The 22,333-nt window shown below is 36.6% G+C and overlaps 1 protein-coding gene across 2 annotated transcripts in view; it reads left to right on the forward strand.

Annotated features, from left to right (window-relative positions):
- Positions 1–705: 705 nt before the first annotated feature.
- The window catches only part of LOC136034743 (man(5)GlcNAc(2)-PP-dolichol translocation protein RFT1-like), a 54,465-nt gene continuing 32,837 nt past the window's right edge, over positions 706–22,333 (forward strand). Inside the window, exons 1-2 of one of the 2 annotated variants that reach the window (XM_065716119.1) lie at positions 706–818; positions 13,596–13,709. In XM_065716119.1, coding sequence (XP_065572191.1) covers positions 13,647–13,709 — 63 coding nt within the window. In that variant the 5' untranslated portion in view covers positions 706–818; positions 13,596–13,646. Of the gene's footprint in view, positions 819–13,371; positions 13,710–22,333 lie in introns of both variants that reach the window. The other variant, XM_065716118.1, reaches the window with a different exon arrangement.

The following is a 22,333-nucleotide window of genomic DNA, read 5'->3' on the forward strand; positions in this document are numbered from 1 at the left end:
GTCACTTATTAGGGCAGTAGGGCATGGGGAAGTGGCTTTATTTGTATAGGGCTATAGCTTTCGGAAGGGTTTGGAGAGGTGGTAACTCTGTCGAAAGGTGTAAACTCGGGGGGGAAACTAAAACTGTAAGGAATAATAACATATTAGGATCTGCCTCGAGGGCTCGGCTGGGAAATGGCCCCTTTGTCTTTTTATTTAGCTTTCATCTAAAATAGCAGCAGTCACAGTTAAATCGTCCAACTTTGATCCTAAGTCTGAACACATGTTCATGGACTAATTCGTTTCCAAGTAAATGGTTCAACTTTCGCACCATAAGTTTTTCAATGCAAAGGCTTAGCGTTAAAAAAAACCATGAGTTCAAAATATTAAGCTACTATACAGCTTAAGGTAATCCTTTTATATTTCAAACTTAAAAGCAGCAAAAAATGTCAAGTATTCCCGTTTGCCAGGTAGGTTTATCCTTCTTCCCTGCGAATTTTGAGGGGAGACCAACAAAATTACAACTCTTCCTGATTTTAAAGAAAAAACAATGAGAATAGCTTTCGGACTGAAAAATTCTGCATTAATTTTGCATCCAGATGCACTATTCTCCGCAAAACAAGCTTTCGGACACGCTCACAATAAAATCATATCTCAAAAGTGGATTATTTCGGTAAATTTTTTTTGGGGCTTGTTCGGGCTTGTTTTGAAAACCCCAGGGTGTTTTTCTGCGTTGACAACCTGGCAACACTGGCTGATGGGTAGACTTACATATTGCTGTATTTAAAATCTAAAGCTGATAAATTTATGATCTAGCCTGTATGATTATTTTGTGTTATGTAAGTTCTGATTGTTTTAGTAATTAGGTCTAGGTTCCAGAAACGAGTTAGGCCGAGTCCCAACTTAGCCTATAGGCTAGTCCAGGTAATTTTATAAGCTATGGTAGATAAGTGATTCTAAGGGAATATTTTTGAATAATTCTTTTCTCTTATTATATACTTGTTAGAAGACAAATTAACGTCAATATGTGCCTTTCAAAATATTCTAGGCCAGTCTATCCTTGCAAATATTATTTTTAGGCTTTAAAAAGACAATTTATTCCTTAGTCTGATTTGGTAACATTGTACTAGCTCTTGTAAGGAAAACATCATAAAAGAAAAGAGTAGCACTGTTAGATTCTTTGCCTTTTCAGAATATTGTAAGTTATCTATGTTTGTGACAATACACCCCTTCTGATGGTCATAAATATAGCCCTAGGATGTAGGCTGCACAGGACTAAGAGGAAATATCAACACTGTGCAATCCTTAGCCTACCCTAGCCTATAATGTACAGCATGTTTCTATTATCAAGGTTATCATGTTTTCTTCCATTATTGTCCATATTTAAAATAATATTTGGTAAAATTCTAGTTAATTGACTTCTTGCTATCTCAAAAAGGGTTTAGGTTAGGAAAATGAAACTTTCAAGGATGAATCTGCAGACTAAAGTATGTCTCAGGAAGGTATTTTGAAGCGACTACCTCCACTCCTTCTCCCTCTAGAGGGCCCTGACCTTTGATGACCTTTAAAAATATGTATGCTATAAAAGTGAAACCTTGCAAAATAAATCTTTTGTTTTCAGCTTCATATCTTTGCTCAATTCCATTTTATAAGGTTTTAAATATATACAAATACATTTCCTAAATTTTGAAAAAAAAAACATTGATATGGCTCAAAATTCTACTCAAATAACAGGAATTGCATTTTCAGAACTAAAGGCAGAGAAAACCAACTAGTAACTGAAAACTAAGGTAAAATGTTTTTTTGTCAAAATTTCAATAGGTATAGACCTGTCATGTAGGCAAATTTCAGGGCCCTATAGAGGGAGAAGGAGTGGAAGTGGGTACTTTAAAATACCTTCCCAGGACATACTTTAGCCTGTAGACCCATCCCTGAAAGTTTCATTTTTCCTAACCTAAACCCTTTCCAAGATAGCAAGAAGTCAATTATCTAGAATTTTACCTAATATTTTAATCTCTCTATTTTTTATTATTATTTTGCAATGACACTGACCTAATGTTCTTTTTTGGTCAAGAATGCTGCTGCCCATTAATAGAGATAAAATTACATCACAAGAAGAAGAAAAAAATAAATATAGAACTATTATTTGGCACCATCATAGAACATAGTACATTATCACAAGTATAAATAAGAAAGTTTGAAAGAGTATAAAATAAGAGAACTAAGGATACTACTGTTTTGTTTTATAACATTTTTGGCCAAAGATCTTCAAGTCTACACTATCTCCCTTGTTTTTTATCTTTTAGCATAAAAATTATTTTTTTATAGCCCAGGGCTATATCCAGCCCCATTAGAGTAGGAGTGGCTGATTTGTAATTTTGGCAAGAGTCATAATTATGATAAGAAAGGCCATTGAATTAATATTCTCTTAGTTTTTCTAAATTATTAAATTCAGTTTTGTCCCTTGAAAACCTTGTGGATATTTTGCTCATTTTCTATCAGATTTATCAACAAACTCATGTAATCTACAATAAAAAGTTGCAGTCACATCACAAAATTTGCAGTATTAATTTTCATTTCATTTATTATGCTTGGTGCCTGCTGTCAAAATTTTCATTTCACTTTGGAAGATTGCTATATAGAAGCATCATCAATCTCATTAGGTATTGTGACACAGTATAGAACAGTGTATGTATACTAACATCACACACTGACCCCTCATCTCCAGCAAATAGAATAATCCTCATGAAGCCAAAAGTAGACTAAAACAGGCTTCAGAAGGCTCTTGTGTTAAAGAAGAAGAATATGTCTCTATCTTTGCAGAAGTTTATCACAAAATATTAGAATATCTAGTTTCATCTTAAGTAAAAAAGAAAAATAATAATTCAGTTTTTGTTACAGATGGGCTGCAGCATGAATCGCTCTTATTTCTTCAAACCACAAATATTACTAATACCAAAAATTGAGTACTAGAATTTAGTGATCCCTAATTTCTAAACTTTTGAAAGGTTGTTGAATTTGTTGAAAATCTGTTGAATTTTAGTAACCTTTCAGTCAAATTGGGGAATCATCACTGGTTTCTAGCTTGCACTCTAATTATGGAATCATTATGTAAAAAAATAAAATAAAACACTAGTATGTCAAATATTTTTGACTTGCTGGTAAAATGCTTTTGTAGAATCATCTAAGAAAAACAAATAAATGACACACAAGAATCATGTTTTGCAGGAAGACTTTGCTCTATGACATGTACATCAACATTTGCACCTATCCAGAAGTAGCAATGACTTGTGTTTTTCTCTTTACAATTTATGGCCTAACAGTCAGTTCAAGGTAGCTCAAGTAGCCTAAAGAAAAATTAGATGGGTTTGAGTATGGTGACTATTTTTCTGTTGATTTCACAATTGTTTGACTGACTTGGCCCAATTATGATAATATTATTTATTTTCCTTTTCAACAAGTTTTAAATTTTACGATCATATTGCAGAAGAAGTATAAACCATTTTGAAATTGGGCTAGGAATTACTTGGGAAGTTCCAGCTGATATTGAATTTTAGTCAAATTGAATGTTATTGAGAGAAATATGGTCATTTTTTAAAGAATTACGATTGCAGTATTGAATTACTAGTAGCATAATAGGGTTTTCAATTATTTCAGGACAGTAAATTATGCTATGATTTTTATGGTACTTGGTATTAACCAAGTGACAAGTAGCAATCACAAATTCTGTCAGTCTGTTGGTCCCAGTTTTGCTACTTTAGGCACTTCCAGGTAAGCTAGGACAATGAAATTTGGCAGGCATATAAGGGACCAGACCAGATTAAATCCGAAATGGTCGCTTTCCTGATTTGACCATCTGGGGGGGGGGGAGGAGGGCTGGTTAATTTGGAAAAAATAAAAAAATGAAGTATTTTTAGATTACAAACAGGTGATGGGATCTTTGTGAAATTCGATGTTTGGAAGGATATTGTTTCTCATAGCTCTTATTTTAAATCCCTACCAGATCCAATTACATTGGGGGGAGTTGGAGGGGGGAACGTAAAATCTTGGAAAATGCTTAGAGTGGAGGGATGGGGATGAAACTTGGTGGAAAAAATAAGCAGAAGTCCTAGATACGTAATTGACAGAGCAGATTCGGAACGGAACGGATCTGCTCTGTCTGTAGGAGCTGGGGGGGGGGGGAATCATTCTGAAAAATTATAAAATATGAGTTATTTTTAACTTACAAATCTGGAAATCTTGGAAAACACTTAAAGAGGAGAGATCAGGATGAAACTTGGCGGGAAATATAAGCAGAAGTCCAGGATACGTGACTGACATAACCGGAACGGATCTGCTCTATTTGGGGGAGTTGGGGGGAGGGTTAATTCTGAAAAATTAGAAAAAATGAGGTATTTTTAACTTACAAAGGAGTGATCGTATCTAATGAAATTTCATATTTAGAAGGACCTCGCAACTTAGATCTCTCATTTAAATCCCGACCAGATCCAGCACCATTGGCGGGGGGGGGACTGGAAATCTTGGAAAACACTTAAAGTGGAGAGATTGGATGAAACTTGGTAGGAGGAATAAAAACCTGTTCAAGATACGTGACTGACATAACCGGACTGGATCTGCCCTCTTTTGGGGTGGTGGGGGGGGTAGAGAGTAATTTGGAAAAATTAGAAAAAATGGGGTATTTGTAACTTATGAATGGGTGACCAGATCTTAACGAAATTTGATATTTAGAAGGATCTTGTGCTTTATAACTCTTATTTTAAATCCCGACCAGATTTGGTGACATTGGGGGGAGTTGGAGGGGGAAACCGGAATTCTTGGAAAATGTGAAAATTGAGGTACCTTTATCTTACAAATGATGATCAAACTTAATGAAACTTGATATATAGAAGGATCTTATGTCTCAGGTGCTCCATGTTCAATTCGAATCGGATCCGGGGACATAGGGGGTTGGAGCGGGGAAACACAAATCTTGGAAAACGCTTAGAGTGGAGAGATTGGGATGAAACTTGATGGGAAGAATAAGCACAAGCTATAGATGCGTGATTGACATAATTGGAACGGATCTGTTCACTTTGAAGGAGCTAGGGGGTGTTGATTTGGAAAAATTAAAAAATCAAGGAATTTTTTAACTTAAGAACGGGTGACTGAATCTTAATGAAATTTTATTTTTAGAAGGAATTCATTCTCGGAGCTCTTATCTCAAATCCCAACCAGATCTGTTGACATTGGAAGGAGTTGGAAGGGGAAACCAGAAATCTTGGAAAACACTTAGAGTAGAGAAATTGGGATGAAACTTGGTGGGTAGAATAAGCAAATGTCGTAGATACATAATTGACGTAACTGTACTGGATCTACTCTCTTTGGGGGAGTTAGGGGGTGGGGTTCAGTGCTTTGGTGAGTTTGGTGCTTCTGGACGTGCTAGGACGATGAAAATTTGTAGGCGTGTCTGGGAGCTGCACGAATCAACTTGATAAAGTCGTTTTCGCCGATTAGACCATCTGGGGGGGGGGCGAAGGGAGAGGAAAAAGTTGGAAAAATGAGGTATTTATAACTTACAAGTGAATGATTGGATCTTAATGAATTTTGATATTTAGAAGGACATCATGACTCAGAGCTCTTATTTTAAATCCCGACCAACATTAAGCCCCGCTTTTCCTTTTAAATCAATCTATTGATTCATAGAATTTTGTTAGAGCTCATACCATATAAGCTCTTGGCTCTTCTGGCCTCGTCACAAGTGCCATATGAGCTCTTAGCTCTTGTTCTTAAAGGTTAAGGTAATTTTCAAAGGCAACCTAGCCTATTTAAATATTTATGGAAAGTTTTTTCCAGTGAGTACTATATTTGGTGGTGCTATATGCTAATTTATTTAACTTCTAATTAAGTCATGAGCATAATAATTGGAATTTAGCGCTAAAAAGTAATTAGAAAGAAAACATTTTTAACTATGCCTTGTGGCTTAGTGCTCATTTCTGAGTCTAGCTGTTTCTTGTCTACTTGCTTTTTTTGCTTGGTGTGAATATCAGATGGAAAAGATAGGCTTGCTTGCAAATAATGCTGTCAAGTTATTAGGACTATTAATAATAGGATAAAGCTAATTATAAGCCTAAGTTAAGTTACAGAAAAAGAAGGAGCAAGAAAAAAATCTTTCCAAGTCATAACATTAAGTTAGCCTAGCCCAGGTTAACAAAAAAATTCAGCATAAAAAAAGAAAAGGAAAGGTACTGGCTAAAAAGAACTCTTGAATATGCAAATGAGTTCACCAAATATGAAGGAGCTGTGTAATTATTTGAGGTGAATATACAGTATGATTTAATTTCCTGAAAAAGTGTAATACAACCCATTTCATGCCTTGTATCACAAAAGTATTAAGAACACCGAAAATGAATGCTAATTCTTAAAATTGCTTAAGTGGAAACTTAAAAAAACATATATGTCTTAGAAAATTAGAAAAAACTAGGAATTCAATTTTTAATGAAGATGATCTTGAATTTTCAATTCTTTTTTTTTGCAAGAACCTGCCTATTTCAAAAATAAAAAATGTGTGTTAAAATTTAACAAAAAATAAATTGGTAAGATATGTCTTCATGGATCTCTAGAAAGTGTAACTTTCCCTATTGCTGTAGAAGAATGAAAATGGTAACTGGGTAAAAATCCACTGATTGGATTAGTAAAATATAGGCTAATCCTAACATCTTGTTAAGAAATAAGAATTGGAGAGAAATATAAAACTCAAAGATAAGCATTAATTAGTTTATTATTAAGATTATTTATTGCTTCAAATTATTAACTGTTGGCCTACCTGAAAGAGCTGCTTTTAAGAAAGACTAATCATCCTTTTTCTTCTTTCCAAACATTTATTTCAAAAGTAATGCTTTTATTGATTAACTTGTATCACATGAAGTACAAGTATGAAATTTATTATTTCACTTCAGAAACCCATGAAAGGAAGAAATATGTGGCACCTTCAAGTGTAACAAAGATATGTTGACATCCAGTTTTGACAAGCAATAGATACAAGATAAACAATTAGACTAGCTCATGAAGAATAAATATGACATATTGCATCATGGAAAACTCAAGACAAGTCTTTAAATATTTTATTGCCATTTTTTCAACATCTTTGAATCTTTAAGTGCAAAAAGCATTATTAAATTTACTGAATTAGTTTCCACATATTATTTTTCATGGTTTGGTTTGGAAACAGAGGTGAGGACCCTAGTGAGACAGGGCATTGTCTTTAAGAAAAGTCAAGAACAGAGTGGCAATATCGTTCAACCTCTAGCAAGATATTTGCCCATTCTTGAAGCTTGGTTAAATGATACCCAATATAGACCATAGAAAGTTACCAATATATGCACAATTTTTCAGAACTAGTTCATTGACTTGCTTTCAGCAGAAGTCAGAGAGAAGATTCTTGACAAAGTCTTGGATTTAGAATTTTATTATGTGATAGTGGATACAAAAACTGATACTTCACATTCTGGTAAACTTGCAGTTGTAATCCACAGTATCAGCTCGGAAGGGACACCTATAGAGAGCCTATTAAATGTTAGTGATGCTAATGACAAAACCAGGCAGGGTACAGCAGAAGATATAATATGAACATTGTCAAGGAGAGTAATTCCTGTGGATAAACTAGCTTTCCAGTCTTATGACTAGGCAAGGGCGATGTCTGCTCAATTTTGATGGAGTCCAGCAGAAAGTATCTGAACTTCTTGATTACCATGTGTCTTATATCCTCTGTCAGGTCCAAAGACTAAACAATGTTATAGAGAATTGTTGTAATTCATCTTTTTTGATAGTTGAGCTTTTCAACGTCCTTAAAGAAACATTTGTGTTCTTTGCTTCATCTACAAAGCGTTTTGCTGCCATTAAACAAACTCTTTGATTGAATACAGCCCTAATCTCTGAAACTTATCTTGGCTTGGTGGACTGCAAGGGCTGAAACCTTACAAACAGTTGTGGTTACTTCGTTTGAAGCAATAGTTTCAGCTCTTGACGAAAAAAGCTGATAAAGAACGTCGGTACGATGACGAAGGCAAAGCTAGTCGCCTTCTGAAAAGTCGCCTTCTAAACTTCGACTTTATTACCTGCCTCACGTTTCTTAAAAATATCATTTACCAGACCAGGATTGCAACAAAAAAAAAACTTGAAAAAGAGGTGATAAGCATCATCAACGCAATGGAGATGCTTGAAGCTACTAAGGGACTTTTCGAAAGAATATCAGGGAATGAAATGAACGGTTTAATTGACAGTGCAGCAGCATTTTCCAGAAGGATGGAAGTCGATCCCGAGGCAGATTTCATCAGACATCATTGTCGGTGACTTGGACCATCTCGTTTTGACAACCGAGTTCATATTCAAGCCAACATCTCAATATATCAGTCCTATAGACAATATTTAAAATCATTCTTTGTGGGTTGACAAATATGATGGGAGATGATCTCAAAGCTTGCCTTGTAAACTTTCAGCTATTTTGCTTACTTCAGGCTCCTCAAAGAAAAGGATTTCAGTTGCAGATATTGAGCTAGCAATAACATTTTTTCCAAACCAGGAAAGAATTCAAGATTCTATTGCTCTTTAAGTAGAGATTGAAGTTCGGTTTCAATTTTTTCAAGGTACTATTTTCTTCATAGAAGTCCTAGGTGAAGGACATTCCCGGCAACATCAGCTTAAGCAGGCTAATCGGAAGCTGAAGTTTGTTTAGAGTTGGCTGAAAATTGCCATGGTTTATTCTAGGCTAGATTCCCTCATGTTGTTGGTGAATGAGAAAGACCTTACCGATGCCACTGACTTAAACAAGATCGTTCAGCAATGATCCCCTTTGAAGAAGAGGCAAATGCAAATTTAGTTGTTCTTACTTATGCATTTGCAGATGAGATATTCCATTTTAATTTCTTGTTTGTCTCCGTAGATAAGTATAAATGATAAAGTATTAATGCATAATAAATTTCCACGAGTCGTAAAATGTGATTTAGGAGTCGCTTAAACGAGGGGATCTTACCCCCCCCCCCTTGGCCATGGTGCTTTGAGCCACCCTTGGGTAGTGAATTAATAATTGCTTGAAAATTTCTTTCTTTGGCCTAATTTAGGTTGTGGATCCATTTCTGAAAGTTACATTTGCCTAAATCAAGTACATTCCAAGATAACAAAAATCAAATTATCTAAAGTTTTGTCCAAAATAACTAACTTCGGAAACAATCAAAATTCATTCATTATATTACTAACCTAACTTTGATTAACGTTGTTGCGAAAGGGCTTTGAAATCTGACTTTGTTTATTGGGTTAAAATTCGTTTCGAACTCTAATTTTTCACTGATACTTCTCCAGGAGTCTTAAAATGGTGCAGGTGGCATTCGATTCCCCTAGGTTTTGAAAAAATACCTTCTTTCTGGGATATTTTCATCGATTTTTTTGTTTTAGTCCTTCATCAAAAAATTGAAAAAACAATAAATTCGTCCCCCCTATGTTTCAAAAAACACTCGAAATATTCCCCAGATTTTCATATATTGATGCAACAGCCAGGACTCCCCTTTCGATTTCTGGTGCGCTAGTCTAGAACTAGTTTTTTTTATTTATCTACTGCTATTGGGCACAAATATAATAAACACAACTCAAAATACGACTGGATTGTTTCCTCTCTGCTTGTAATCAAACAGTTCGTGGTAACGAACTGTAGTAAGGAGCGACCCGGCTCAATAGTAACCGAAACTCTAAAAATAGAATTTTGATCCCAATAGTTATATTAAAAGAATCGCATTCAAATGCTGATTTTAAATATAAATGTTTCATCAAGATCTGTTATACCAATAAAAAGTTACGAGCCTGAGAAAATTTGCCTCATTTTAGAAAATAAGGGGAAACACCCCCTAAAAGTCATACAATCTTAACGAAAATAACACCATCAGATTCAGTGTATCAGAGAATCTTATTGTAGAAGTTTCAAGCTCCTATCTACAAAAATGTGGAATTTCGATTTTTTGCCAGAAGACAGATCATGGATGCGTGTTTTTTTTTTTTTTTTTTTTCCCAGGGGTGATCGTATCGACTGAGTGGTCCTAGAATGTCGCGAGAGGCCTCATTCTAACGGATATTAAAAGTTCTAGTGCCCTTTTTAAGTGAACGAAGAAATTGGAGGGCACCTAGGCAACCTAGGTATCCAGTGAGCAACAGGCTGAACCATCATCACACCCATTAATTAACCACAAAAAAAAGAATTCCAATTACAACAAATAAGCAACTCACAACACAAAAAAACCTTTGTAGTTTAATTACCCTTTTGAACTGGCAGAGCACATGTATATTAGAAAAACTTATACCTACTAGTTATTCTTTAGGATTTTCTTTTTTTTAGCATGCCTTACTTAAAGAAAATTTGTGCTGACATTAAGAAAATTTCAATCAATTAATTCTAAACGGTTGATCTAAATGTTAATGAAAGTTAGGTTAAATCAAAGGACTTGCAAAAGAATATTCGATCAAGTTATACTGATAAGAATAAAAATGAGAGTTTGGTTGTTTTACACCTTATTTTTGAATGCAAGTTATGTCATACAATTACCCAAAGTTCAAACAGAACAAGCATTTCACACTTCTCATTATAGTTTCCTTCTTCCGAAGTTTTTGGGAATTTTGTCATTTCATTGTTTCTGAAGAACAATAAAAATTGCCCTGTCCTCCAGTGGTTTCAATACCTAAAAATGTGCACATGTCAAAATTGGTTCATCTCAATCTGTAGAATTAAATAAAAAAAACAAGTTTTTTTAAATGAAAGTAACGAGCAACATTAAAACTTAAAACAAACAGAAATTACTCCGTATATGAAAGGGGCTTTTCCTCCTCAACGCCCCGCTCTTTACGCTAAAGTTTGACTCTTTCTCTTAACTCTATTTTTAAAACAGTAAAAAACTTTAGCGTAAAGAGCGGGGCAATTAATCGGAAGATTTTGAGAAAAAAAAGGAGCGAGGGAGGAGGCCTAGTTGCCCTCCAAGTTATTGATTACTTAAAAAAGCAACTAGAACTTTTAGTTTCTTACAAACGTTTTCATTGGTAAAAAATATACGTAACTTACGAATTAACTTACGTAACGAGCTTCTATATTCGTAAGTTTTTATTGCGTATATGAGGGGGTTCAACCCTCGTTGATACCTCGCTCTTTACACTAAAGCTTAGTTTTTGTCCCAATTCCTTAAGAATGACCTCTAATCACAATGGCCGTAGAATAAATAATTGAAATTACTAAAAATGCTTTAGCGTAAAGAGTGAGGTATAACGAGGAGGTAAACCCCTCATATGCGTAATAATTTTTGTTCGTTTTAAGCTTTAATGCTGCTCCTTAATTTCAGTAGAAAAAACTTTTCATATTTATTTTTTCATTGGTTTTTCAAATAATGCTAGAAAATCCTGTGCCCCCCTTCATTGAAATTATCTTCCCCCATGAAAAGTTTCTCCATGGAAATATCCTCCCACGTAACCCCCCCCCCTCAACTCTTCCCCTTAAACCAAAAAATCCCCCTGAAAACGTCTGTACACTTCGAAGTAACCATTACTATATGTAAACACAGGTCGAAGTTTGTAACTTGCAGCCCCTCCCACGGGGACTGCGGGGGAATAAGTCGTCCCTAAAGACATAGTTATTGGGTTTTTCGACTATGGCTAATAAAATGGCTATCTCAGAATTTTGATCTGGTGACTTTTGGGAAAAAATGAGCGTGGGAGGGGGCCTAGGTGCCCTTCAATTTTTTTGTCACTTATAAAGGGCACTAGAACTTTTAATTTCTGTTAGAATGAGCCCTCTCGCGACATTCTAGGACCACTCAGTCGATACGATCACCCCTGGAAAAAAACCCGAATAAACACGCATCCGTGATCTGTCTTCTGGCAAAAAATGCAAAATTCCACGTTTTTGTAGATAGGACCTTGAAACTTCTACAATAGGGTTCTCTGATACGTTGAATCTGATGGTGTGATTTTCGTTAAGATTCTATGACTTTTACGGGGAGTTTCCCCCTATTTTCTAAAATAGGCAAATTTTCTCAGGCTCGTAACTTTTGATGGGTATAACTGATCTTGATGAAACTTGTATATTTAAAATCAGCATTAAAATGGGATTGTTTTGATGTAACTATTGGTACCAAAATTCCATTTTTTAGAGTTTCGGTTATTATTGAGCCGGGTCGCTCCTTATTACAGTTCGTTGCCACGAACTGTTTGATTTATATCTGCTAGGCGGGATTTGTGGCTACTAAGCTACACTGCTTTCCTCCTTTCCAACATGACCCCAACATATCGGTAACTGTATTTCCTTGTAAGGGACACAAACTTTCTAACACATATAATAATCTTCCTCTATTAAGACCGCCTAAGAAAGCTCAAACTGCCAACACCTAAGTACTTGAGAAGACAAAGAGGCTCAAGACATGTTTGGAAAATTATAATTCCTCCTCTCTGATTTTCTATGATCTTGTTGTCATTAGAAGGAGCTTTGACAACAAACCAGCTTTATAAGAATTTGCCAGGACTGGATCACCAGGACTGGTGACTCAGTCTAGTTCTGCGGTTTTAATAAATCCTTCAGAAATTCTAGAGGCTCTCCAAAATTATCTTGTGGAAGAAATTTAAGGTACATATAAAGATGTTTGAGAACAGGCCTGAACCAACCAGATAAGTGGAAAAGTCAAACACCATGTGGATTAAAAAAAAAGAAGAAAAAAAAAGATAATTATGAACTGAGGTGAGCCAGTCAAATCTATGCCAAAGTGGCAGCACGATCATTTTTTTGGATTTATCCTTTCTGAAGAGTGTAACCAGGAATATTAAGTAACAGGAGAGGAGTTTCTTGTAAGCTAGCAGTGTCAAAACTGTTTAAAGATAAATTCAGTATATATTTCGTTTAATTTAGAAAGACATCCTACAATCCTACATGCGAAAGTCTGATTTATTTATAGTCTTTTAATTGGTCCAGATGTTGTGTATGGGTAGCAGTGATGAGGGTCAGTTGCTGATTAATTAAACTTTTTTTTGTAGAACCTGATCTTAGTGTTTTACGGATGATGCATGTGAGACTAAGTAGCCTATATTTTTCTCGACACTAAGAAATTTTTCGACTATAGTCAGACAAATTTATAGCAAGTAAATTGTTTTCGAATTTCATTTTTGATTAATTTATAGAGATTTTGTTGTTGTAAGTTTTTCTTTCTCATGAGTGATCTAAAACAATCAAATTTGCATCATTTCATGTACACATATTTTTCCGTTAGTTCTCTTTTGAAGTAGAATATCCTTCTTGTTAAAATAAAGGTTTGGTTTTGCTTTTGTAGCAGTGTTTTAGAGCTTCTTTTGGTAATTGCTGCTTATTGTTGTAATAGCTGTTAATTATGTCACTTGTAGTTTCAGGTGTAGAAATGGTGTAGTGAAACTCAGTGAGTGGTGATAATGTATTGTTTGCAGTGGCTTTTACCAGTCCTCTTGATACCAAAGCCAATCAATCCTGCCTTTTTTCATAATTATATAGCATTCATTGGTCTCTATTTAACGGGATTCTTCTTGGAGAAACAACCTTGCACTATATGCACCGTTGCTTTTCTGACTGCACTCTTCCTTCTATGTTACAGTGGAACTGGAAATTGTTTTTTCTGGTATACCTGTGAAGCTTCATACTAGAAATGGATTCCAATGAAGTCTTGGACAGCAGTATTAGATCGGCCTCTTACAACATTTTACTTCAGGTTAGATTTTTGTTTATATTTAGTTCTTTGTTTATAAAAAAGGATATTAAAAAAAAATCAAAGCTAAATTGTGATGGTTGTCTTTCTAAAAGTACTGTTTTTTTGTATTTTTCCTGTCATGAGAGGGCGAAGGAACATGAACCCCCGATTTCCCCTATTTTGTACTTTTTTTCTCTTATTTACACAGTTAAGTGTCAATTAAATTGCCGAATAAAAACAAATTTATATTCCTTCCTAGAATATTACGTTTCAGGAGGGTCCCTTGGAGTTGAACAAAGGACTGGGCGAATTTCCATCCAAGCAAAGTGCACTAAACGGAAAATTTAGCCTAGCATGAATTTAATGAGCGTAACATTGATGCTTGAATCAAACTTTAGACTTTTGGGTCCTAAGTTGTTTATTCTGTTTTTGCCTGCTTGAATACAAAAATATCCGGATTTTGATACACTGTTCCTTGATAAAAAACATTGATATTTTAAAAGATCTAAAGGTGAACTGGTTAGCCATGACAAAAACAAAGAGAAAAAAATAATCTCAAGATGTAGAAACGAACGGGACTTTGGCCAGTATAATTTTTTGGCTCATCAGTTTTTATGAATGTAGTGGAACTTAAACTCAGGCTCGGGGTGGTCGACAGGTCCTTACACAGGAATTTTTTTTTTCAGTGGTGGGAATAAATTTTATTTCGAAAATTTGAATAAGAAAATCCCAAATAATCGTGAAAATGAAGGATTTCGAGGGGTCCATGCCCCGAGACCCCTCCTCTCCTTGTGCACGTCACGGATGGGCAGGCTTCCCCTTGAAGTGTTGTGTATTCTATCATGTATATTTTTTCACCTTATACCTGCCTAAATGAATGAATTAAGTATTTTTTCCTGTATTTATGTAGTTGACCCCTAAAATAAAACTTGAATAGTATTACGTAATATGCTTTCTCAATGTTGTGCAATATTGCGAAGTGTCGCTACCAAAGGTTTCTGAATCTGATTGTGGTGTTCCTCTACATTTTTATTACAGGTTTTCTGTGATTTCTAATAAATTTATTGCTTCTCCTTGATCGAACTAAAACTAGTGGTCGGAGTGGTCCTTGGATTCATAGCAGGGGTTGCCGGCTGTTCAAAATAAAATCATACTAACTGCGAAAAAAAATACAAAAAAAACACGCTTGTCTTGTTAATTTCTATCTCTGGCTTTTGGCTCTACCGTGATGATTGGCGAGGTCAGAGAACTCACTAAGTATCTCCTTTTTAATTTATCCTTGTGTAAAACACTTTTTGCTATTATTTTCCATGCAGTCCTGTAATGCCACATCGGAAACTGCAACCCTTATAACTAAGGGTGAAGGTGTACGGGGTGGCTTCTCATGGGCAAACCTGGCTTCTAAAAACATATTTTGTTTAATTTTTACACATTCTATTTCCCAATGCGTTGTACTAACGGTATAATTTCAATGTTTTTACCATAATTAGTCTTTCAATATGGCTATTTTACTTGTTTTTTATTAAAGCAATTGAGTCTATAAACAAGAGCTAAGAGCTCATATGGCACTTGTGACGAGGCAAGAAGAGGTAAGAGCCAAGAGATCATATGGTATGAGCTCTAACAAAATTCTATGAATCAATAGATTGATTTAAAAGGAAAATCAGAGACTTAATGCCGGTCAGGATTTAAAATAAGAGCTCTAAGTCACGATGTCCTTCTAAATATCAAAATTCATTAAGATCCGATCACCCACTCGTAAGTTATCAATCCCTTTACCCCCCCAGATGGTCGAATCTGGGAAAACGACTTTATCAAGCCAATTTGTGCAGCTCCCTGACACGCCTATCAATTTTCATCGTCCTAGCACGTCCAGAAGCACCAAACTCGCCAAATCACTGAAACCCTCCCCCCAACTCCCCCAAAGAGAGTGAATCCAGTACGGTTCCGTCAATCACATATGAAGGACATTTGATTATTCTATCCACCTAGTTTAATCCCGATTCCCCCACTCCCAAGTGTTTTCCAAGATTTCCCCCAACTCCCCCCAATGTCAAAAGATCCGGTCGGGATTTCAAATAAGAGCTCCGAGACATGAATTCCTTCTAAATATCAAATTTCATTAAGATCCGATCACCTATTTGTAAGATAAAAATGCCCCAATTTTCACGTTTTCCAAGAATTCCGGTTTACCCGTCCAACTCCCCCCAATGTCACAGAAGCTGGTCGGAATTCAAAATTAGAGCTTTACAGCACAATATCCTTCTAAATATCAAATTTCATTACGATCTCGTCACCCTTTCGTAAGTTACAAATACCTCAAAATTACCCCCCCCCCCAACTCCACCAAAGAGAGCAGATCCGGTCCGGTTATGTCAGTCATGTATCTTAGACAGGTTTTTATTCTTCCCATCCAGTTTCATCCTGATCTCTCCACTTTCAGCGTTCTTCCACTTTCACTTCAAGTATTTTGTAAGATTTCGGTCCCTCCAACTGCCCCCCCCCCCAATTACGCTGGATCCGGTTGAGATTTAAAATAAGAGATCTGTGTTACGAGGTCCTTCTAAATATGAAGTTTCATGAAGATCCGATCACTCCTTCGTAAGTTAAAAATACGTCATTTTTTCTAATTTTTCAGAATTATCCCCCCCCCCCAATAGAGCGGATCCATTCCAATTATGTAAATCACGTATCTAAGACTTCTGCTTATTTTTCCCACCAAGTTTCATCCCGATCCCTCCAATCTAAGCGTTTCCCATGATTTTAGGTTCTTCCACCCTAAACTCCCCCCAATGTCACCAGATCCGGTCGGGATTTAAATAAGAGTTTTGAGACACGATATCCTTCTAAATATTAAATTTCATTAAGATACGATCTCCTATTCGTAAGATAAAAATACCCCAATATTCAAGTTTTCCAAGAATTCCGGTTTCCCCCTCCAACTCTCCCCAATGTCACAGGATCTGGTCGGAATTTAAGATTAGAGCTTTAAAGCACAAGATCCTTCTAAGTATCAAATTTAATTAAGATATGGTCACCCTTTCGTAAGTTACAAATACCTCGATTTTCAAAATTCCCCCCCCCAACCACCAAAGAGAGGAGATCCGGTTTGGTTATGTTAGTCTCGTATCTTAAACAGGTTTTCATTCTTCCCATCCAGTTTCATCCTGATCTCACCGCTTTAAGTATTTTCTAAGATTTCCGGTCCCCCCAACTCCCCCCCCCCAATTACACTGGATCCGGTTGAGATTTAAAATAAGAGATCTGAGTTACGAGGTCCTTCGTAAGTTAAAAATACGTCATTTTTTCTAATTTTTCTTAATTAACCTTCCCCCCCCCCCAATAGAGCGGATCCGTTCCAATTATGTAAATCACGTATCTAAGACTTCTGCTTATTTCCCCTCCAAGTTTCATCCCGATCCCTCCTATCTAAGCGTTTTCCATGATTTTAGGTTCTCCCACCCCGAACTCCCCCCAATGTCACCAGATCCGGTCGGGATTTAAAATGAAAGCTTTGAGACACGATATCCTTCTAAATATCAAATTTCATTGAGAACCTATCACCCGTTCGTTAGTTAAAAATACCTCATTTTTTCTAATTTTTCAGAATTAATTCCCCCCCCCAACTACCCCAAAGAAGGCTGATCCAATCTGGTTATGTCAATCATGTATCTAGGACTTGTGCTTATTTTTCCCACCAAGTTTCATCCCGATTCCTCCACTCTAAGTGTTTTCCAAGTTTTAGGTTTCCCCCTCCCAACTCCCCCTTCCCCAATGTCACCAGATCCGGTCGGGATTTAAAATAAGAGCTTTGAGACGTGATATCCTTCTAAATATCAAATTTCATTGAGATCCGATTGGTAAGTTAAAAATACCTCGTTTTTTTAATTTTTCAGAATTAACCCCCCCCCAACTACCCCAAAGGGAGTGGATCCGTTCTGGTTATGTCAATCATGTATTTAGGATTTGTGCTTATTTTTCCCACCAAGTTCCATCCCTCCACTCTAAGTGTTTTCCAAGTTTTAGGTTTCCCCCTACCACCCACCCACCCACCAATGTCACCAGATCCGGTCGGGATTTAAAATAACAGCTCTGAGACACGATATCCTTCTAAACATCAAATTTCATTAAGATCTGATCAAGCGTTCTTAAGTTAAAAATACTTCTATTTTTCTATTTTTCCGAATTAACGGGCCGCCACTCCCCCTCGCCAGATGGTCAAATCGTGAAAACAACTATTTCTAATTTAATCTGGTCCGGTCCCTGATACGCCTGCCAAATTTCATCGTCCTAGCTTACCTGGAAGTGCCTAAAGTAGCAAAACCGGGACCGACAGACCCACAGAATTTGCGATTGCTATATGTCACTTGGTTAATACCAGGTGCCAAAACATAGACCTTAATTATTAGGTTGCTAAGCGCATCGTATTCATTGGCATCTATGTCAGATTTAGCGACATACCGGGCATTTGGTTCCTTAAAAGACAAAAAATAAACAATAAGTGCAAAATTTCCAAGATTAGTATGTACGGAATAGGGAAACACAGAGTGTCCCTAAATTCATATCATAAAGGATATCTAACGGAAAGGTAACACTGTGAAACTAATTTTTTACAACTGACGTCTAAACTTCTGACGCTTCCAATATTTATAGAGCCTCTGTAAGTATTAGAAGCCTTGTATGTTCTGAAGTTGGATGTACAACACCCATGTCGTAGAAAATTAAACAGGCTAAACCAATTTGGAATAAGAAAATTTTAAAATACCCCCCCAAAAAGAATAAAAGAAAATAACACTCAGGGCTGTCTCCAAGGCTGTAAAAGTTGCCCAGTCAAAACTAATTCGAAATCATAAAATTTTTCTAGAGACCCCCACCTCCAAAATAATAGACACCCATGTCTGTATCCAACGAAAGGCATTACCCAATATGATTCCCCCTTCCGAAATTTTTGTCCAACTCGCAAAAAGTAGAACAAAAATACAATAAAATTTGTGTTGTGCTTGGAAAGTTTTTGTACCCCCCGCCCTAACACCCCGAACGAAAATCCTGGAAATGGCCTTACACACAGTTCTTGTTGATTTTAAATAATTTCCTGGAGGATCATTGTGTAGTTCTTCTCGGGGGAATTTCCTGTATTCTTCTATGGGTAAGCAGGATCAATCCTCTTTCATAGTTGATTGTGAATTTTTTGCTAAAAATTTACGCTGAGGAGCATAATTATTATTTCGGAAGTTATCTTTATCTAGTTCATTCTCCTATACACCGAGTTTGTTTTGGAATAGTTCCTAAAAATGCGGAAGAGAGTTATGTAATGCGTTACACTTCATATCGTAAGCATTAAAAGGCACTGGTCATCGTCTTTTCAGACGAACAAGTTTTATATTTGAAATCCAATCAAAGGGAGTTACGTAACACAGACATTGCTTAATAAAGTTTAAACTGTATTAGGATCTTAGCTTCTCATGGGTCGCAATCTTATTACGCAAAATAATAACAATTCAAGTATTCAAAAACCATTTAGTAATATAACAAGTGCCATAAAAAAGAGACAAGCTAACATTACTGTTAATTAATCCCCCTCCCCTATCAATTTTGAAAAATAAATGTATTTTAGTATTTTCATTGAAAAAGATCCGAAAAAATACCCATCTCCGCCAGGATTTTGAAATTTACATTTTGCCCTGCCCAAAATTTTAGAGCATTAACGCCACTGCCTGTCAAACGATGTCTGGGGAACTTAGTCTGGCCAAAACCCCTCCCTCTTAAATTCTCAAGACTCCTAATATCTCTAGTTCAAAACGTCTAAATTCGTCAGTCAAATATCGTTAGGATAGATGTCTTTCAGCTTCAAAACGTTCAATGTCACAAATTTATGTATTTTTACCCAGCCACTTCCCATAGAAAGAGGAACTTGGATCGTGGAAAGAGGATCGTGCTAACTTGGGAGAAGGCTCATTGCGTTGGAGATTGAAAGGTCTAGTGCTCTTTTACGGCTGAAATTTGTTAGAGCGCATCTCTCCCTTTCCCTTAGATTTTTTGTCCCTGTCATCTACTATGACGCCAGATTAAAATTTTGCAATAGTCATTTAACTCCATTGGAAGGTCCAAAAAGTTTGGCTCCAGGGGGTGGACATAACCCACGCAGCCGCAAGATAAAGAGCCCTAAATTACGTGATAGACCCATTCCTCATGGATACATTTTAGTTAAGAGGTGGGCATGTTGAGTCTTCTTAAAAACAGGATCTAACCAGGAATTTAAATAGTCATGATTGGAGCTATAAAATTAGGCCCATGACACTCACATCTACCCTCCTCAACCACCAACGTTTTAGTAGAAAGGTTAGGATGATGCACCTTGTTAAAACCAAACTGTAAGCAAGGAGCCACAGGGCTCAATAGTAACTGGAACTCTAAAAAACGGAATTTTGATACCTGTAGATAAGTCAAAAGAATTGGCTTATATTGATTTCAAATATATAAGATTCATTAAGTTTTGTTTTATCCATCAAGGGCTATCAGCCAGAAAAAAAAATCGCCAGATTAAAAAAAAAACCTAAAAGTCAAGGAATCTTCATGAAAACCACACCACCAGATTCAGCGTATTAGAGAACTCTTCTGAGGAGGTTTCAAGCTCTCATCTTCAAAATTATGGTATTTTGAATTTTTTGTCAAAAGAAAGAACACGGATGCGTTTTTTTTTACTACTGGTGATCGCATCGAACCAGTAGTCCTAGGATATCAGGAGAGGTCTCATTCAAATGGAAATTAGAGGTTGTAGTGTCTATGTTGAGTGACCGAAAAGATGGGAGGGTAGCTAGCCCCCTTCCTACGCCCCTTTTTGTGCTAAAGTCATATTATTTAGCATAGTTGAAAGGTCTAATAACTATACCTACGAAGATAATATGACCCCCACAGCCCCAAGAGAAATGTATTTAAGTTATGGAATTTGCCCCATTGTTTACGTATAGTATTTGTCATTTGAAAGTATGCATACATTTTTCGGGTGGGGGGAGAATAAATTTTCTGCTGGGGGATTTTCAATGGGGCAAATTTTTCGTAGGGAGGAAAGTTTCTAGGGGGTGAAACTTTGCACTGGGAGTATTTGCCAGAATTCCTATGCGATTATTTTCTATTTGTCTTACTTTCTCTTTGCCGACTCACTTTTATATGTAGAGGTGTTAAGTTAATTGTCCGGGTTAAATTTTCACTGAGATTGAATTGTATAAAAGATCTTGGTGTGGATGGGAGGTGAATATCCGGGTATTATTTTAAAAAAAAACGATCAGAAATTAATTATAAAAATAAGTTTTTTAACTGAAAGTAAGGAGCAATATTAATGCTTAAAACTAACGAAAATTATTACGTATGTGAGGGGGATCGCCCCCGCCTCAAAACCTCGCCCTTTACGCTAAAGTTGGACTTTCTTGTCCCAGTTCTTCAAGAATGACTCCTGAAAAGCAAGGATTAGTTAATCAGAACAATAAAAGTTTTTTATGGCACTTGGTATTTACCAAGTGACATATAGCAATCGCAATTTCTGTCGGTCTGTGGGTCTGTCTGTCTGTCGGTCCTGGTTTTGCTAGTTCAGGCACTTCCAGATAAGTTAAGACGATGAAAGTTGGCAGTCGTATCAGGGACGAGACCAGATTAAATTTGAAATAGTCTCTTCCCCGATTCGACCTTTGGGGGGGGGGGTGGAGGGACGTTTAATACGGAAAAATTAGAAAAAAATGAGGTATTTTTAACTTACGGACAGGTGATCGTATCTTAATGAAATTTGACATTTAGAAAGATCTCGTGCTTCAGAGCTCAAATTTTGAATCCCGACCAGATCCGGTTACATTGGGGGGAGTTGGAAGGGGAAACCGGAAATCTTGGAAAACGCTTAGAGGGGAGAGATCAGGATGAAACTTGGTGGGAAGAATAAGCCATGCCGTAGATACGTGATTGAAATAACCGGACCGGATTCGCTCTCTTTAGGGGAGTTGGGGGGGATTTTCTGTGCTTTGGCGAGTTCGGTGCTTCTGAACGTGCTAGGACGATGAAAATTGGTAGACGTGTGAGGAATCTGCAAACACTGAATTGATAACAGTTATTTTCCCGATTCGACCATCTGGTGGGGGGCTGGAGGGATGGGAAATATTGAAAATTGAGGTATCTTTATCTTACGAATGGGTGATCGGATCTTAATGAAACTTGATATATCGAAATATCTTATGTCAGATTTTCTATTTTCAATTTGAACCGGATCTGAGGACATAGGGGTGGAGGGGGAAACGGAAATTTTGGAAACCGGAAATCTTGTAAAACGCTTAGAGTGGAGAGATCGGGATGAAACTTGATGGGAAGAATAAGCACAATTTCTAGATACATGATTGACATAACTGGAACAGATCCACTCTCTTTAGGGGAGTTTGGGGGGGGTCCAGTGCTTTGGCGAGTTCGGTGCTTCTGGCGTGCTAGGACAATGAAAATTGGTAGGCGTGTCAGGGATCTGCACAAATTGACTTGATAACAGTCGTTTCTGCGATTCGATCATCTGGGGGGCTGGAGAGAGAGGAAAAAAATGAGGTATTTTTAACTTACGAATGAGTGACCGGATCTTGATGAAATTTGATATTTAGAAGGACCTCGTGTCTCAGAGC

Source organism: Artemia franciscana, chromosome 13, assembly GCF_032884065.1.
Source record: "Artemia franciscana chromosome 13, ASM3288406v1, whole genome shotgun sequence".
Classification (NCBI taxonomy): domain Eukaryota; kingdom Metazoa; phylum Arthropoda; class Branchiopoda; order Anostraca; family Artemiidae; genus Artemia; species Artemia franciscana.